Source organism: Channa argus, chromosome 24 (assembly GCF_033026475.1).
Source record: "Channa argus isolate prfri chromosome 24, Channa argus male v1.0, whole genome shotgun sequence".
Classification (NCBI taxonomy): domain Eukaryota; kingdom Metazoa; phylum Chordata; class Actinopteri; order Anabantiformes; family Channidae; genus Channa; species Channa argus.
Window position 1 is genome coordinate 3,734,128 of NC_090220.1, and position 19,488 is coordinate 3,753,615.

At 38.7% G+C, this 19,488-nt stretch overlaps 1 protein-coding gene across 2 annotated transcripts; it reads left to right on the forward strand.

The window, feature by feature from the left end:
- Positions 1 to 730: 730 nt before the first annotated feature.
- kcnip1b (Kv channel interacting protein 1 b) lies at positions 731 to 18,673 on the forward strand. 2 transcript variants are annotated; one of them, XM_067494749.1, is made up of 9 exons: positions 731 to 1,174; positions 1,423 to 1,673; positions 15,642 to 15,766; positions 16,381 to 16,450; positions 16,536 to 16,606; positions 16,726 to 16,833; positions 16,931 to 17,035; positions 17,258 to 17,320; positions 17,421 to 18,673. In XM_067494749.1, exons 2-9 carry the CDS (start codon positions 1,586 to 1,588, stop codon positions 17,466 to 17,468), a joined length of 678 nt encoding a protein of 225 aa, XP_067350850.1. In that variant the 5' UTR covers positions 731 to 1,174; positions 1,423 to 1,585; the 3' UTR covers positions 17,469 to 18,673. The 2 variants fall into 2 exon arrangements, with proteins under 2 accessions (XP_067350850.1, XP_067350851.1); XM_067494750.1 differs by lacking the exons at positions 731 to 1,174; positions 1,423 to 1,673 and adding an exon at positions 10,087 to 10,544.
- Positions 18,674 to 19,488: the final 815 nt, after the last annotated feature.

The window sequence follows — 19,488 nt, forward strand, 5'->3', positions numbered from 1 at the left end:
AAGCTGTTTTAGAGTCATTTTGTGACAGTCGACTGTGTTTCTGGGTATTGGCTCATACATATGAGACCTTTTGGATCAGTTTGAGGGATGATCATTTCTCGGTTGTGGTGGCTGCCGGATTACTATTAAAACAGAGATGTGCATTCAGATGTACTTTCATCCTGTAGCTGTGCAGGTGGTAATGATGCTCGGGATCAATACAGACTTTCTTCTGGAATACAATGTATTGTTTTGAATATGTATTTTATTTTATGTCCTTTTTTAATTATATTTATATAAATATAAGTTATATATAATAATATATATTATATATACACACATATGCTCACTTATGAAAATAAATATACTCTACAAAACAGAAACAAAGAGAAACAATGAGAACATGACAGAAAGTTCAATATAGCCATAGATATTTAAATAAAACATAATGATTTACAGATAGTCTATCGAGGTTTCACTCTTTTACAATATAGACTGTGTTACAAGTGGACTAAATAATCATATTGTGTGCTTGCTTTGTAAAATGCTGTGGTGCACTATGCATTCTTTGTCACAATATACATAGAAGATATTTTAATTATTGATAGAAACATCGCCACAGTATCTGGGATCCAGTCTATTTACTGGAATGTCAATCTTGCAACTGTGTGGGTTCCAGAATAAGATAGAGGTTCAGCCAGACTGAGAGTGAGGAAGCAGAAATGCAAGACAGGAGGAGGGAGTATAGAGTGGAGGGCGGGTACCGTGGTGGCTGCTGGCGATCTCTGCAGATCTGCTGCGAGCACCAGAGCAGAGCTCCCCCACAGACTAGAGCTGCAGGGCTCCTACTGCAGTTCAGAGCACGAAAAGATATACAGGAGGAAGAACCTGCCCGTCTCACAAGATCACAAGCCAGAAGACAAGACAAAGAGCAGGAGAGGAAAGCAGTGGCCCGACAAATGCAGCAGGGAGCATCCCTGCATTTTTTTTTTTTTTCTTGGATTTAACGGAACTTCCAGGGCGAACTGCTCTTCACCTTCTACTTCTGGAGTCCCTTGAATTATTTAGTGCCTGACTCATTCCGGCCTGTCAAACACAACTTTGCTTTTTTAAAAGTTTGGCATACAGGTCTGGATTTTTGGTTTCTGTTTACATTTCAAACTCTCTGGCTGTTCTCATCATTCTAGCAGCAGCAGTATGTGCATCTTAATTTCACTACTCACGTGTGTGTGTGTGTGTGTGTGTGTGTGTGCTGAAAGCATGTATGTGAGCATTTCTTTTGACTGTGTGAAAACCCAGGTGTAGCTGTGTAGTAGAGTATAAGTTTAAGTGAACATATAGTCACTTTATAAACTGCACTGCTATCACATGACTTATTATTTATCTCACTTCTTACTTTTTTCTCCTCATTATGATGCTGCATCACAAAAACCCCTGAGACAGATTCTTTATAGCAACGAGGATCACTTCCCACTCTGCAGCAGTATCTCCTGGAAGGACACTGCGGAGGAACTGACGAAGCTCAAATCATTTTTTGAGATATATCGGAGGAAACAGTTTGTGTCCTGTGAAGTCTCATCCTCATTGCACCTGTCTCCACCTCGGGATGGCTGGCTGTACCAGCCGCTGCAGGCAGGGGGTGCAAAAATTAATCCAGTCCCTGCAAAGATTGGTCTCAGGAACGCTCACAAAAGGTACTGTAGCTTTTCACCCTAACGCTGACACGCTTACATGTTTAAGTTCAGAGTGCATGTTCATGGCTGATCCGTGTTTTTAACTTGATTCTGGATGATTTGCTTTTGTGACAAAGCAGAGCATCACTCAACATAGTGTCATAAAATCCAACAAATGTTTGAAACTTGTCAAACATTTGTACCAAATATGAACTTGTTATTGCCAAAAGTTGTTAATGTAGCAACAGCCTGAAAACACACACGTCACTTTATGGCTCACAACTTCTATCCTAGATTTAGTTTTTCCAAATAGAATCCATTAGTACGCAAATATTGATTTCTGGTGTACTCCGAGCAGCTGACGCATCCGCGTGTTCAAGGTCGAGAATCCGTTCCCACAACATCCATACCGCAGTCTATTCATCATCAGCAGTGGTTCCCTTCACTGCGTCGTTTTTAAAATACCAAGACCTTGCTGTGCACGTGGTTTAGCTCTCACGCATCTGCTGCCAGAAAGAGAAGAATACCTGAGTTAAACTGCTAAAACCTGTGAGAAAAAAAATATTTCATGAGTTTTAGAGGCTGGAAGAAGATAACTCCTGATATTTTTTAAATCTTTTCACCACTGATTGACAGTGCATTCGGTCGTACAGGAAGGAGACCCTGCTTTCTTTTTAGGGTGACGGGCAAAGAAGGTAGAAACAACCAGTGCAAATGATTGTGGTGGACACATACAATCGCAAGAAAACGTAATGACACTGTTTGCAATTTGCTCATCTTCTGCATTCATTGATCATGAAATGTGGCTTGATCTTTACCAAAATCACAAATATTTATTACCACATTATTTCTAAGCTGATAAAATGCAAACATTGCCTTTCGTGTCTTTTGAACACACAAAGTGATAGTGAAACATTAATGCCAACACTGTTTTAATAACTTTGACAGCAATAATGTCAATCAAGATGCTGTGGCTTAGACCTGCACAACATTAAGGAGGAATTTTGGACAGTTCTATCTACAAGAACTGTTTCAGCTCAGCCAAATTCTTGGGACATCTGGTGTGAATGGCTGTTGTGAGGTGGTTCCACAGGATCTCTATTGAATTGAGGTCTGGGCTCTGTCTGGGTCAGTCAAAAAGGCAGATTTAACATCTCTGATGTCATACCATGATAAACGTGGGAATTCTTCTTCCCAAACGATACTTTCTGTTTCATCTGTCCACAAGAGATTTTCCCAGCAGCTTCAGGGTGGTCTGTAGCAAACAACAGGCATGCTGCAATGTTTTCTTTTTGAAGAGCAAGGGCGACCATCATGGTGTCCTACCATGGAGACTTTGGCTGTTCAGTGATTTGTGTATGATTGACTCATTAACAATGATGATAACCAACTCCAATAATCCTTCAAGACTTTAGCTGTTACTAGGGTTCTTTGTGCCTTTGGAGTGATCATGGCTGAGTGCCCACTTTTATGGGAAGTAACTTCTTCATTTACGGACAATATGTGTAGATGTGGACTGATGAATATCTAAAGAATAACCCTTTAACCCTTTCCAGCTACATGCAAATTGACTCTGTAAATCTTCTCAGATGTCTTTTCACTAGGCATCTCTCCTATCAGCTGACGCTGCTTTTGAATCACACACTGAGACTGTTTGAGTGTTTGTATAAGTCAAGGTAGTTGTAAACCACATCTCCATAATATATTTTATAAATTGGACTACACATTTGCTAACACCTTACTCCAGGTGACATTTAGGAACCTCCGACCCTACGGGGACCCTGTGGTAGGCAGCCACTCTACCAACTGAGCCAATGCTATAGGCAGACAACATGTTATATTTGTGTACATGTAATACTTTTGTGCTTTATTTGACATTTCATATACCACATTTACAGCTTTTTATACCTTTAGCTCTCTAATTAACTTTTTTTAACACATTAAGCAAACACATGTCTCATCGGGTTGAATTTCAACATTGGCGCAGGGCTGACAGAATCAATAGTTTTGGAATTTTTACTTCATTCATTTTGTTACTAGTCCAAATTTGGTTATTTGTCTATGGGCTCTCTTTGACTTCTGCTGAATTCAACCGTTCTTGGACTTCTTCTTTTAGAATGTTTTTATCTTCTTTAATGCTGGCAGTCGTGTCACCACCCTCTAATTTTGGTGGTTAAATTAAGGTGGCGTATGCAGCAGGAGCAGAATAATTATGTCATGTGTCATCAACACACCCCTTAGGCAGCATTTGCCACTGGTGGTAGGAATACATACACTCAATATACAGTAAAAGTACAAGTACAGGCTCTAACTTTGCTCACAGCACTCCACAATGTACACAATGTAATTTAAAAGGCATTTTACTACCAGAAAAAACTGACAGAATTTGAAATAAAACTAACAAACACATATGCAACACTGTATAAAAGTATTTGTGGAGGTGCAGGGAATGCTGTGTTTAAACTCTCCCTATGTACCATGGACTTCAGGTAAATACATTTTTCCACCATCTGTGTTCTCTAATACACAAAATGCTAACAGCTGCTTATGTTTTGTTAGAAAATATGTAGATACTCCGTCTGGTTCTAAATCCTTTTTCAAGTACATCCACTGCCATGACATAAAAACAGGAAAAGAGGAATAATTACAAAAGACAGCAATTTCAACCATTTCCAGTGTATATGTACAGTATACAGTACCAACACAACATACACACACACAAAAACACGAGTTATTAGAATAGTTTTTCCCTTTTGCAGAAGTAGCAAATTAAAATAAGTAAATTATTTTAAATCAGTACTTACAAGCATTACAGCTTTTGCATCTGTACAATTAAACAGTAATAAAATGAATCCAGGTGAGAGAGAAAGTATCTATTCTAACCTGGTGGCATAGACAGCCACTGTGCTATTCTCGAAATAATACAGCCTATTCATGGCTGGATGGGTTGACAATCTAGGTCAAGGGAAGCAGCCACATAGACTTTGCTCATCTTCTAACTGAGGGACTGCGGACAAGCCTTTCCAAATTCCAAACCTGCTTTTTAAGTAGGAGGCTAATCTTCAATTGATGCTTGATGTTTTTTTTTTCCTTTCCAGCCTCAGAGGATGAGTCGCTAATGAAATAGAGTTAAATTCTATTGAACGTCCAGTCCCTTGACACGGTGCTTTTGCACTTCTCCTTCTCCTCAAAGGTTCTTTTGTACGTTGCTGATTGCAGTTCACCGTACTGACCTTTTAGATAGTCAAAGGTTAAGATGCTTGTGCATTGTGTAGCACAGAGCCTTTGTCTTTATTTAATCCCATGATTAAATGTCACCGAGTTAATTAGGCTCCACTGGTCAAGATACTAAGTCATAAATTGAATTAAATAAGTGCTGATTTGATGATTTTACTGCTCGATAATGTGAGTGAGATACAAAAAGCCTTTTAGTTAGCACAGCAGTACATTGTGTTCTCAAGGTCAATATTCCCAAGCTTTTATTACACATTTAAAAGAAGTGGACCCACAAAGAGCAACACTCGGCAATACAGTGCAGTCGAGTACAGAAACAGATCCAGAGGCAATAAAACATATACTTGACAAAGATATTTCAGTATTGATTGTAAGGCTAATGTGTTGTTGCAAGTAAATGCATGTTTTGATGAGTGTCCTGCAGATAAAAGTGAGGAGTTTGAGGAAAACATCAATTTGAACCTGATGCTTTTTAGCTAAATATCTTCTTTCGTATATTATTCTTCTACCTATTATTAGTGTAAGTTCAGTGTATGTGAACAATGTGGAGACGTTGTAGAGAAGTTGTCCAGTGGTCCTCATTTTTAAAGATGTGTGGATTAATGTGCATAATACAGGTTTGCTAGTCCGTGTTTTGATTTCACATTTGTTCACTCTTGGATTATAGCTGGTGGGTTCATTCTGTCAAAAATACACGTTTCAAATATAATGTTCACCAACAAGCTTCAGGGTCATAGCAGGTGTTTACAGTTTACTCGTCCCTCGAGCCTCAGCTCTGCAGGACACATAATGTATGCATGGAAGAAGTCGTGGAAACGTGCACGCACGTGCACCTCCCCAGTCTCTCAGTTTGCATAGTGACATGAACTGTAAATTTTTGCCTCTTTGCCTTTAAAACGCAGTGGAACAAGAAGCATCCGAGTCAATGACACTTGTAGGGGTGAAATGCCTCAGGCCTGACTGACTGAAACAGGACTTGCCAGTTTTGTTTCACATTATTTTGCTTGTAAAAATAGTTTTAGTACTTAACTTTGTGAGAAATCAAATCCTCTTCTTCTGTTGAGTTCAGTGTCTGACTGAGGAAGACGTGAAAAAAAATGCCTCTTTTCCTGAGGTGTGTGTAAAATAAGTCACTATTGCTTGTGTTATGATGGGTTGTTCTTTAATAGGAGATTTGAACAACACTATCAAGACAGTGCTTGAGCTTTGACTTTCATTTGGATATGTGACTGATAAAGTGTCCAACTGGTTAAGTGTGGAGATGGATTTGAATTGTAAATGGGAAGTCTGAGAGGAAAATGGAAGGACACAGAGTCCTTTCCAATATAGTGCCCTAGTTTCCAACTTAGTCTGCTTCTGAAAATCCATGCAGCCATTAAAATGTAAAATGTACATTCACGACATGTTTAAGGTCTGTACATTTTACCAACACAAGTATCATCATTTTAAACAGTTTGGGGCTTCTTCGAGTTTGCACAACAAAGCCAAGAAGCCTTTTGTTTGTTTTTTTCTGCCACAAAATGTGTAAAAAATGTATGTAGCTGGGTTTGTGCTACACGGGAATAGTTTATTACGGTTTTTCTAAACCGCTAAGATACGTTTAAATAAATCGGGATCCACTCGGCAGCTCGACAGCAGACGTCTTCTCTTGATGTTTTTTTTTTGATGCTGTGCAATATTAGGTCTCTGAATTGATGTAGTCTGGATGCTTAGTGTAGGTCTTTCATGTCGAAGACGGTTGGATGCAGAAAGAACTGCAAACACAAATGAATCAAGGAAACCTTTGCAGGAAATCTCTTTTTTACAGTATTTCAACAGGAAATCTCTGCAGGTGCAGAGTGCAGCAGAGGTTGTTTTTTTCTAGTCCTATATATTACGTTGGGATATGGGGATATTGATAGATTTATTTTGCATATTTTTGTCTACTGTGTAATGTCTGATTGGAAGACTGTAAATGTTTAACTAAAAATTGTGTTGTTTGACGAAAAAAAAGCTTATCTTGCATTTTTTTTAATGTGTTGTTGGTGTGAGAGCATTTTGCAAACAAAATGTGTCATTACAAGCAGTGAGCTTCTGTTTCGGCCAGTTTGGGAACTGTTCTAAAAATTGGACTTCAGAGTCAACTCACTTGTCTAAGAGAAAAGCTGTTATGCAGTAACTACAACTTAAATGATCCGGGGAAACACTGACTGCTGTGGATGAGCAGCTTACATCAGCATTTCAGGTTGTTTAACATTTGTCATTATGACATAATTTACTTTAGTAGCCAAGGTGGCCACTTTACAGCAAGAGTAAGTCTCCCTTTAAAGAATCCCACTGAGTCCAAGTGAGCTAAAAGTTTGTGTCCACATCCTTTGTGTAGACTTGGGTCCTGTCCTGGAAACAGTAGGAAACAGAAACACACTCATCCGGCCTCGTGCTGCACCTGTCTCTCGCTATTACAAGACACATGTGTCTTCTAAGTGCATAACCTTGCCGCAAAACTGCAGAGACAGATTCAGATCTACGGCTCAAGCCACACACAGTAGCTGCCTTTGTCAAGTGTCCTTCAAAACTCTTGCTTTGCTTTCTCCTCTCATTTTCTGTCTGTGTAAAAGCATTGGATTGAAGCTGACAGTCTGTGTCTATGCTTTTAATTTTTCACATCACCACGATACGCAGTTTTATGTAACTGCCTGCTTCCAGATTTATTTTTATCTCACCCTCTCCGTTCATTCTTCAGATTAATTCTTTCCAGACTCCTTGTTTTACTAATTGATATTTAAATGCAGAGTCAATCCCCTGTTGATATGTAAGTGTTTGATTTCACGTAAGGTTTTGAGGTAATAGTTTAACGATGGCTGCATGTTGCACAGCAGTTTAATGTCGCTCATGATGGATTTAGTCAGAAACTGAATGTGTTTACAAGCTGCTGGTTGTGTCAGGTTTGGTTGTGCTCTACTGCCACCTGTTGTTCCAAAAGAAAACACCCACATGCTTCAAAAATGGAGTCGGTGCTCTCTGTGTGTGCTCTCACACAGTAGGGTGCCTGTAGAGGTGTGAGCTGACAAAAGAACCACACAGTCACTGTCATAGTTATGCCAGTGAAAGCTACTGAAGCTTGTGTTGAATTGAATAAGTCAGACTTTTAGACTCAGTCAAAAGATATTGATTTCCACTGGTGTCTTAGACATGATCCAGCTCATCAAATAGAGCCAGTTTTTAACAGTATATTAGAATATCTGTCTTGTTTTGAGGACACTGTTCTTCAAGCTCCCAACTCTTTTGTTATATTGAATTTAATTTATAATGTTAGATTTTTTTATTATAATAAAAACTACATTTTTTTAATGGATTTTATTAAAATAACAAAATGGTTTTATTGCTATTTAATTTATTTTCTTAGAGATTTACTCAGAGAAAGTTCCAACAAACAGGTGGCAAAACGAGCATCATAATTGTGGGACATTTTAAAATGATCCCATCCTCTGCAGGGAAAATAAAAACACCTGTGGACAGATCAACTTTAGCCATCATGGTCTCATCATGAAAACTCTTTGCCCCTATCTTACTGTCCTGTCAAAGCACCACTAGTTCTTAGTATGTCAACAATACAGGAATATTATGGAGAAGTAGAGAAAGTATGATTTAATGATTGTTGCTTCTACATGACAGGACTAGTCAAGCACTTGAAACTGTCACCAGTGAAAAATATAACAGTGCACTGTCTCTGGTTTCTACAGCTCACCTGGAATTTATGGGATGAATGAATTAAATAGCTTTTCCCAAATGATAAAACATGGAGGGAAAAGGAGGGAAGAAATGCAGAAATAAAGTAAACAAGCCAGTGAAAATGTAATGCAGTCATGCATCTATAAATGACTAAGTACACTAATTCCATGTTCACAGTGCCATAGCTTACATACAGTATATGGAAAAGTGAGTTGTCAAATAATCATCATGGTTCTTTGTACCAAATTTTTCATATTTCCAACAGTCACAGATCTGTCTGTACGGGGTGTTGAGCTGAATTAGGCAGCAGCTCATGAACTAGGAAAAAGATAATGAAGCAATTATGAAGTGAGACTGCAGTGCAGTGTCCATGGTGCTGTTCACAGGGTGACAGGGTGGAGAAAGGCAGTTCTAGATGTCAAACATCTGTCATAGGGATTACATTGGGTTACTTGAACTTTTCTTAATACTTAATTCTCCATCTGTAAGTGTGTGTGTGTGTGTGTGTGTGTGTGTGTGTGTGTGTGTGTGTGTGTGTGAGAGTCTTTGCTCAGAAGCTAAAATAATAATTATCTGGTAGAACAATGATGGGAATTCACTGCATGGCCTTCATGCACAGTATATTAAATAATCCAGGGAGGTGATCAATTTATTTTAGTCAATATAAGGAAATAGAGATGTGAAAAGGAAATGCACTGTAAGGAAGAAGTGGGACACCTAGCGTGAGAGAGATGTATATTTTGCAGAATTATGTATGACTTTATGTTTAATTCATTCGTGCATGTTAGGTTCTTACCTCAGCTCCACCTGGGCAACCACAGCACTGCCTCAGCAAAACCACACACACGAAGACACACATGTCATTTGACCAACAGTGACCGGCATCGGTAGTGCTTAGCAGTCCACTGCCCACTGCCCAAGATTTCTGAGGCTAATATAACTGTGAGGAAAGAAATACTCACATTATAAATGACAGAGTAAGTTTAGTTCTTTTAAACACACAATTTAATATATTGTCATTTTTCCCCCGGTTGTTGGCATTTTACAGCTCATGCAAAAGAGATGAAACACAAACTTCAAGAAACACTGACCGGCATGAAAAAAATAGCGGCACATACATTTTTGAATTTTCTACTGAGTTTTGCAGAGAATCAGTGTAATTATATGTAATTATGCAACTCAATTCCAATAACATCTTCTCTAAGGTATAACGGTAAAGTTATTAGCTATTACGTTCCACAGTTAGTCATATAAACAGAAAAAGACTCATGAACAATCACTTATGTATCCATGAACTCTGTCTGGTTTTGAATGCTCAATGCTAGGGAAACAAACATTATTCACTCCCTCATCCTCTCCTCCACTGCTCACAGTCTTAAATTGAAATTGCTTCATGAATATTCACTGACACTGTTAATCACTAATATCCTTGTTTGAACCACTTCCACAAAGAACTGACGCGTAGCTTTAGAATGAGAATTGAGAATGAAAGCCCCACACCTTCTACCAGGGATGTGTCAGTAGTGCAGTACTGCATCAGTTACCAGCACTCCACAGTAACATGAGGGCATGAAGACGCAGGGAACCAGAAAGAGAGGGAAAGGCTGACAGATGAGTTGGAGTGAGGCAGAGAACGGAGGGAGTGGCACAGAAAGGCAGGAACAGCTCGTGTGTGAGTGCGTGCGTGTGAAAGAAATCAGAAATCCAAGAGAATCGGCTCAAAGAGGAGAGACGTCCCTGAGTGACGGATCTGAAACCAGTGAAGACACAGCAGTGGAAAAGCCCCTTTAAGAAAGAGGGCTGCGGAGACAGATGAAGACAATCCTGAAATAAATACAGGACTATTAATCTTTGGGTTGTCTGACCAGACTGGTTTCCACGGTGTCAACATGGGCGCAGTGGTGGGCACTTTGACCATGCAAACCAAGCAGAGGAGACCATCCAGAGGTACGTCAACATTAGTCAGAGAGAGATGGAGAGATGACAAAAGAACAACCCAAATCTAGACTAAAGAGAGAGAGAGAGAACAAACAAATAACAGAAAGAAATGTCAAATTAATTTAGACCAATGTAGATTCCTAATATATGTCTGTTTTTTTATGTTATTTTCACATTTAATATGAGCAAAAGCTGATACAGTATGTTTAAAATATCGCTGTAGAGTGATTATCAGACGGATGACACAGTACATAACAAAATCTGTTTTAACATCAAGCAGTTGCACTGATTTTTATATGGAAGAATATGACAAAACTGAAAATAAGAAGTTATGTTTCTAAGTAAAGAATTCACGCGGGATCAAGCAACATACAGCTGCTGAGGTCTAACATATGCACTGTGGTCGAGATGGATAGATTACAGTGCATCACAGTTCACCCTTATAAAGAACGATGTCCTTGAAAACAACCAGAGAACAAAATCACTGCCCTGACTCTGGGATTATACGTGTTTTGTGTGCATGTGTGGGTGAGTGAGTGGCTGAGTGAAAGAGCAATGGGGTGTAAATGAGGGTTCAGGCAAGAGCATGTGAATTAACACGCAGCTCACATATCATACCTCTCCCTGGCCTTATGCTTGAGAAGCCCGTTGTCATGGAGACTGGGTTGTAGGGGCATAGGAGGAGACGGTGAACAATAGTGAGGCAAGATGAATGATGAATTTATATCAGTGTGTGATAGAAATAAATCTGATGAGCCAGCAAACAAAGCAATTACTCTCAAGCAGCCGACACAAACCACACGAGGCAAGTTGATGCTTTGGGTTTGTTTTGAGTCGTCCTTGTTTTGATAAAAGCCTTTCAAATGCACAGGGGCTTCCTGGTTTTTTCAGCTCCATTAAAGTTTTGTCTTTTGTTGCCAGCTGTGAGGAGATATATGGGAAGAGAGGAGACAGATAAGACTTTATCGATTAGTAGCACAAGAAACAGGGCAGAGACCAGCTCAAAACATGATGCCAATGAAAACAAGTCCAAGAGATAGAAAATCACAAGTAAAGCCAGTTTCAGTTCATGTCACCAGTTGCTGCTTGTGGCGTGGAAGAGTCCAACACGGATTAAGTTTCTCGATGAGAGATTGATACGAGGAGTATGAGAGAACAGCCTGTAAAAAAAGAAGGAAGAAAGGGAAACAGCCTGGTTTTCGTAACTACCAGCTTTAATTTCACTGCATAATATATTATATTATCTTTGTTGAATCTGAGAAAAAAAGGCAAAGTGCTAAAATATAGGCCACAGTTTTATGGGGGGTTTGTACTGAGCCGGACTTCCTGGAGTTTTGGAGGTTACCAGGCAACCGGCAGAGACTCCAGGAAGTTACTGGATCAAACAAACAACATGGAACCTGTTTGCAAAGTGAGCTTTAAATGTGCTTGAAGGTGAATTTTGTTTAGGACAGGTCTTGTAGACTTTTGAGATATTTGTACTTTTGTGGAGCATTTGCAAATATATTATTTTGACTTTTACACGACCTCAGCTTTAGTTACAAGTTACTTCCTAAAATAAATAACCAGTGGTTGACATCAGCTCCCAGCTGCTGTTTTTGTTCCACATGAAGTCTCTTTACTAACTAAGAACTTAATTCACAAAATTTTTAGGAGTTTTACTGAATGGAGCTATTCATTACATTCACAGTCAATTCTGACCAAAGTACTTTGTTTTCTTAGTGTAGTACTTGCATTTAAGTTCTTGTTAGAGCATGTACTTGGTAGCTGAAAGGATTCTAAACCTTCACAATGCCCAATGGAAATAAACATTATAGCCAGTCGGCTCCAAACAGCCAAAACTACAAAAGTTGCTAGTGTAACATCACCACCTGACGCTTTCCTCTCAATACACACTGCTGAATGTTCATGTGCATAGCAGCTGTTGCATCATCCGTCTTAACCCTTAGCTGCACGACTGGACCCTACACTCTTCCATAAGTGGGTCAAGAACAACCCTTGTTAGAATTTTTATGCCGCTTTTTTCATTTTGGTTCCAAATAATTATTTGTATTGTAATTTGTATGATATTTCTGTCCGCACAAGAATAATTTCATGTTTGAAATACTTTTATTTTTCACCCTTTAAACATTTCTTTTAACATCCATTTTGTGTGTGTAAATGGTAAATGGCCACTTATATAGCACGTTTTATTCAAAGCGCTTTAAAATGTTGCTTCTCATTCACACACATACAAGGTGCCCACCTGACCCACCGGGAGCAACTTGAGGTTCAGTCTCCTCAGTTGTACATGTAGCCAGGAGGGTCCAGGAATTTAACCACTGACCCTGAGGTCTGTGGACGACTGCATCACCATTGAATTACAGCCACGTAATTCATAGTACTGTCTAACGCCTTGTGTGAGAGAGTGTGTGTGTGTGTGTGTGTGTGGGTGAGACTCTTTTCTGGCCTTCTGGTCTCATCACTTTATGCAGTTGTGACAAACTATCTGTCTCTGGCTGTGATCATTACACACAGGTACATTGCATCCACCACGCTGACTGTTGACTTTACAATCTTTGTTACTTGAATGATTTGAATGACGAGCAAACCATGGATCAATATGTAGCTATATGAATAAATGCACACGCACATGTGTGCACACACAGTACATACACTTCTGTAAGCATTAATTTTTTACTTCAGAAATGTGCGTGCTTGACCTTCATGATTACTGTGTGAAAGAATATGTGTGATAGTCTGTGTGGTCCACAGAATTAATATTCCTGACAGTCAAAGAATCAGAGGTTCCCATAAAAGTCCATAGGAAATTTTTGACCCTTCTATGGAAGCTTGTGGTAGTAACACAAAAACAACAATTTCCTAAAATGTATAAATTGTAGGTTAAAAATGTGCCTGGCATGATATCAAACACATGTTTTTTGAGGAATAGCTGGACTATGAATTGATTGCAACTTTGCATTGTGAAGATATTGCAAGAAAACAAACTCACCAGGTCATTTTTGACCCACTTATGCATCTAAGGATCCTGCTTTGCATATATGAGTGTGCAGCATTTCACAGCCTGAGAGTAAATCCTTTAGTTTCAATCTGTAATTGGGTCATTTTGTCTAGAATAATTTACATTATCAGAAAAATAAATGTTCCTCAGGCAGTTCTAAATACCTAGCTACCAGTAAACCCCAAATTCAAAATCAATGTTAATTTTCTCACCCTGTTTCTGAGATGAACGGGATTGTGTCTCCCTTCCACTGAATTTTGTTTTTCTTTTTTATGTTCTCCAAACACACATATTGTATAATCCTCTTCTGCTCTGTTATTCTCTCCTCACCTTTCTTCTTCACTGCCGTCTTCTTCTTTCTCTCTTCCTAATTCTCCCTGGCTCATCCTCCCTCTAATCCGAGCTTCTGCCTGCTTCCTTTTCTTGCCTTTATTTCCTTCCATCTGTTCCTGATCACACCATTGCATTTGCAGGAAAGCAAATGCCTCATGACAGAAAACAACACCTTTGTTGTTTTGTTGTCGAGAATTAAGAGGCTTTAAAAACCTCAAGAAAAGAAATTGTGTTTGACACCTTTTTTTTGATTAGTCCATCCAGTATAAAGGCTACTGCTCACATTTATCATGGCTCTCTATCTCCATGACAACAACAGTCAGGGAGACTGCAACAGGGGGCTCGTGGGAAAATGGAAGGAAGATAGAGAGAAAGCAAAACATGATTGTGTCATATTTTAGCAATCAATAAATAGGACCTGAAAAGACAACATTTCCCTCAGAAAACATACATTCTATTTTATTTCATCTATTTTATTATATATTTGCTTTTAGTTTTGCCTAGCAAAGCATAAAGGTGAAAGGTGGCTTCACATGTACTGTAACCCTGTGGGAACCCTGAGAGCATGTTTCATCTCAGTGAGGGAGCACATATACAGTAGAGCTACATTTAAAGTTCTGGAAATTAAAGCCATTAATGTGGATTGTATATCTAAAATCAAAAACAAACTGGATTGAAGTCGAAGCAAATACTTTTTCATTGAGACAAACTTGTTAGACTAATTAGAGCTTACTGTTGGAAACTACTGTTGTTCCCATAGTCCCTAAAAGGTGGATGCGCAACAGGATCTTTGATATGAATCACGGATTAAGTTTCAGGGTTGAGGCTTAATCTTGACACTACTAATGAATTTGCTGTTCAGAAATCAGGAGCATTTTAATCCTCTTTTTAAAAGGCTCCCTGTGCTAGCTGGTGCTTGACACAGTTACAGTGAAGCTTGTTTGGACATCTGTGTGTGCATTAAATTGTTGGTCAGCTTTCATTGTGGAATTAAGCAGGATTTAAAACTCATCCAAGGACAAAGCATATAATATCACTTAATCTCCAAAATAAGGCTAAATATATTATTGGTATCTCAGGGCACAGCTAGGATATAAGTGCAACCTGTCCAGCTACAGAGACCACTGTGTGTAAATATGCCATCTCGCTTCACTAATATAAGGCTTCAGATTTCATTTCTTCACCTTTATTCTATCCGCTGGTTCCAGGGAGCGATTATGTGGCTGTTTCTTCTTGGATATTTGTTTCTGTTCGGGAACTCATTGCTGTGTGGATTGTGTCCACAGCCGGATGCAGGGATGTTGGTATTGCTGTAGCTGGAGGCAGTCACAGCGACAAGCCCTTGCCCACAGCAGAATGGCAAATCTCCACATCATTAACCACCATTGGTCTCCACAGCGCCCAATATGCAGCACCATGCAGCCATTAATAAATCCCCTCAACTCCGAGGGGGAAATCTATTTGTCAAGTACCTGTAGTTCTTTTCAAATCCATTTTTTTTTCTCCCACTTGTTACCTCTCTGTGGTATTATTTTACTGCTGTAGAAACCTCCAAAAGAACTCTCTTCTGCTGTCTAATCAGATTCTTGATGTTCCGCCGACTTGACATTCTCGTGCTTTGCTGAATTGTCACTTTCCTGCAAATTATAGCTTTAATATTTCTAAAATTTGGAGAGGAGCACATGTTATACAGGAACTGTGGTGGTCTTGATATGATTCTTAGTGAAAAAAAAACAATCTTTTGCTATTTTATTTTATTTTTTTGCCTGCAGATAAATCTGAGGATGAGCTGGAGATGACGATGGTGTCTCACAGGCCAGAGGGTCTCGAGCAACTTGAAGCCCAAACAAACTTCACCAAACAGGAGCTGCAGATCCTTTATCGTGGTTTTAAGAATGTAATCCACACTTTAGATTTAACATTTTATTGTGAGATTACTTTGGTACAGAAGCTATAGAGATTGGTGCATTTTAAATACTTTTACTTTAGTTTTAATAAGCCTAATTTATAAAACACACACACACATATCTCATCCTACTGTTCCATTTACGGTGTTTCATCATGCAGATCATTTGAATAAGATCATGTTAGTGGCTCTGTGGCAGAGATTGGAAGGCTGTAATACTGTAGGTTTGTATGGACAAATTAAAATGTTGATCTACTGGAGAAAAAAGTCAGACTAAAAACACTTAATGTCAGTCTCATGTGGAGTTATGTCAAAAGTCACTGGGTCCCTAAAGTCAGTATTATTCACCCAGTCACAACTATAAATGTGTGGACAAAAGCTTTTATTATAGCCGTTGTAATGTTTCAGTAGAGTAAAATTCAAGTAGTATGGTGGTGGAAGACCTTGCTAATTATTTTATATGTGCTGAAGTAAATAAAAAGTGCTAACTGTAAAAAACACTTGACAGCATGACAAGTGACTAATTTTAAAAATTTGTTTTCCCAAATAAAAAAATAAAAAAAATACAATTGTGATTAAAGTAACTTTAATCCTTCTGTCCACAGGAATGTCCAAGTGGAGTTGTAAATGAGGAGACATTTAAACACATTTACGCACAGTTCTTTCCTCATGGAGGTAAAGTGCAATGTTTCTGAATCCCCTGCATTGCTCTGTGAAGCTTTTTGAGGACAGAAGACATTAATGTATTTTTGTATTATAGATGCAAGCATGTATGCACATTATCTTTTCAATGCATTTGACACGACAAACAATGGCTCCATTAAGTTTAAGGTAAACACACACACACACACACACACATATATATATATATATATATCTTTATATCCATTTGCAGTGAGGTTTTTAAAATCCCAATATACCTGCTTTTTTTTTTACCCTGTTCCTGCCAGGACTTTGTAATGGGCATGTCTATATTGCTGCGTGGGACTCTGAGGGAAAAGCTGGAGTGGACGTTTCACCTGTATGACATTAACAGAGACGGCTACATAAACAGAGAGGCAAGTGCTGGCACGACGAACGCAATGATGGCACAATGATTATTGCACCATCCACAACATATGTCTCACAACAATTTTAATAAATCTCTTCCGTCAGGAAATGACTGAAATTGTCAGGGCCATATATGACATGATGGGGAAGTACACTTACCCTGCAATAAAGGGGGATGTCCCTCAGCAGCATGTGGATGCCTTTTTTCAGGTTAATTGTATAATTTAATTTAAATGAACACTAACAAATGTCAACCCACTTAGACATTGTTTTGCTTATAACTTGTAACTTATATCTTTTGCTTATAGCAATGCTAATCCGTACTGTTTATCTTTATAACTTTTTTCTCAATATTTTGAACTGGTTAACAACACTTTTTAATACTGGCTTAAGTAATTTTTTAGAACTGATTCACATTTTTTATCTTTACAGAAAATGGATAAAAACAAAGATGGAGTGGTGACTTTAGAGGAGTTTATAATAGCCTGCCAGGAGGTATGCATGTTTGTTTTCTCCCTGAAAGCTGTTGTCTACACGCGGCCGAAACTGAGCAGTTAATTCCATCACTGTGTAATGGTAACTTGTGTCTCCCCAGGATGAAACCATGATGAGGTCCATGCAGCTGTTTGAAAATGTGATGTAGGGAAAGTGCAACCGGTTGGAGACAAAGACTTGGGAAATGAGAGGGCTTGGTGTAAGTGTGTGCCTGTAGATGCGTATGTGCAATACATCCGGTCCCTCCTCCTCTACCCATCTCACCCAAATGTGGTCAGGATATAGTCTGAAGCCCCCACAACGACTTGAACGAAGGGACTGGACGGGAATGCTTTTTAGCATTTTTCACCCCACAGCACAAAGTGACTGATGTGACAGACTTGGACTTAAACGCTCTCCGTAGTCTCTTAAAGTTTGGATGGTCAAAGATGAAGACGTTCCTACACTGCAAAGCTGCTCCCAAAGAGCAAAGAGCTATTTGTTAAACCAGCGAAATTATATTTTTTTTCCTCCAAAAGATGTTTGCCAAAATACGATTGCATGATTTTGATTTATCTGCCAAGAATGTGCCAGCATTGTTATGGGAATTTGACCTTAAGAAATATTTAATGTATTTAATGCTTTTAGTTTGCAGGCATGGCATCCTTCAAATGCCAATTGTGACATGTGTATGCAGTGATGCCTGAATGTGCTGCCTGCTGAGTCAGTCTGATGCTTATTGCTATGTCTGTCTAAAGCTTGCAGTAGAAAGTCAGTTTTGAATCAGTACACATCATGGGATTTACATAGTCTGTGTATATGTGTGTGTTTGTCACTATGTTGGAACCTAGGTTTTAGTGAAAAGAAAGATTTAGCTGGTTAATTCCTTAAGATTTTCACCTGCTCTTTTACTTCTTTGTCAGATTGGTGTGTTGTGAAAGATGTGAAAAAGACACATTGTAAAAAAATGTGCGGATGATCAAGGTGAAACTCAGAGATGGTGGTAGTGATGAAAGTGATTGGTAAAAGCGTACTTGCTCGTGTGTAATTATATAAGAGGAGGCCAGTGGTTGCTGGAGTTCTGATGAAAGGTTAAACCAAGTTTCTCATAATCTTGCAGGGAAATGCCAGTGAACTTTTAGCTTGTGATATTTTGACACAGAGGACGAGGACAGCTCCATATGCATTAGAGAACATTTGGCACTGTCTCCTTCATCTAAACCAATCTGCAATGCCACACAGGGATACGGTGACTCCTGCAGCAGCCTGCAGATGGTTTACTGTGAGTCAGGGTGTGTCTGAAAGCACCACCCTAATAGGACTGTCACTAGACTATAGTAGTTGAAACTCCAAACACTAAAATATTAATCACTGTTCTTTTTTCAGTGGGGCAGCTCTTACGTACGGCACATCTGTGTGATGTCACAGCCTCGGGTCTCTGATATCTTGGTTTGGAACAGAGTTGTTATATCTCACAAACCTAAACTGAGTTCTAAGCCATAAGAATAAATACAATACATAAATTCTTAAACTGCCTGTTGTTTTACTTGTTCTCACTTGTATGCAAACCTTTGTAGGTTTATGGCTGTGTGTCATTTTTGTTCCAACAAAGCAGTTTAAAAGGAAAGGAAAACCCCAAATGAATGATTAAGGAAACATAACATTTTATAAAAAAGCATACTGAGCATACTGTCCATCAAACCATTTAGGAGTATGAAAATTCTGTCAGTTACAATCTATGGCCTTCACTGTCCCCAGTCAATATAATGTCCATTCTGCACACCAGGATATTATATATATATATAAATATATAAATATATATATACGTTTCTCACAGTAGCTTATGTAAAATTGACATTCTGAAATCATCAGAAGAATAAAAACCTAAATGGGTTTAAATTTCCACTTCCTCTAAATCACACAGTTCTCCACAAAGTGCAGTAAACAGAAATTATTAAAAGTCAGATCAATATTTGGTGTGGCCACCTTTACCTAAAAATAATAGCACAGGAACATAGTTTTCCACATTCATAAATACTGTTACTGTTTACAAGTGCAACCCATCAACAGGTGATGTTTTTGCAGGACGACACTGCAGTCAAAGGCCGGTATCAGCAGTATAGGTTATGTAAACTTTGTTACAAAGTTATTTACAACATGTATCTTAAATATCACTGCACTGATTACTT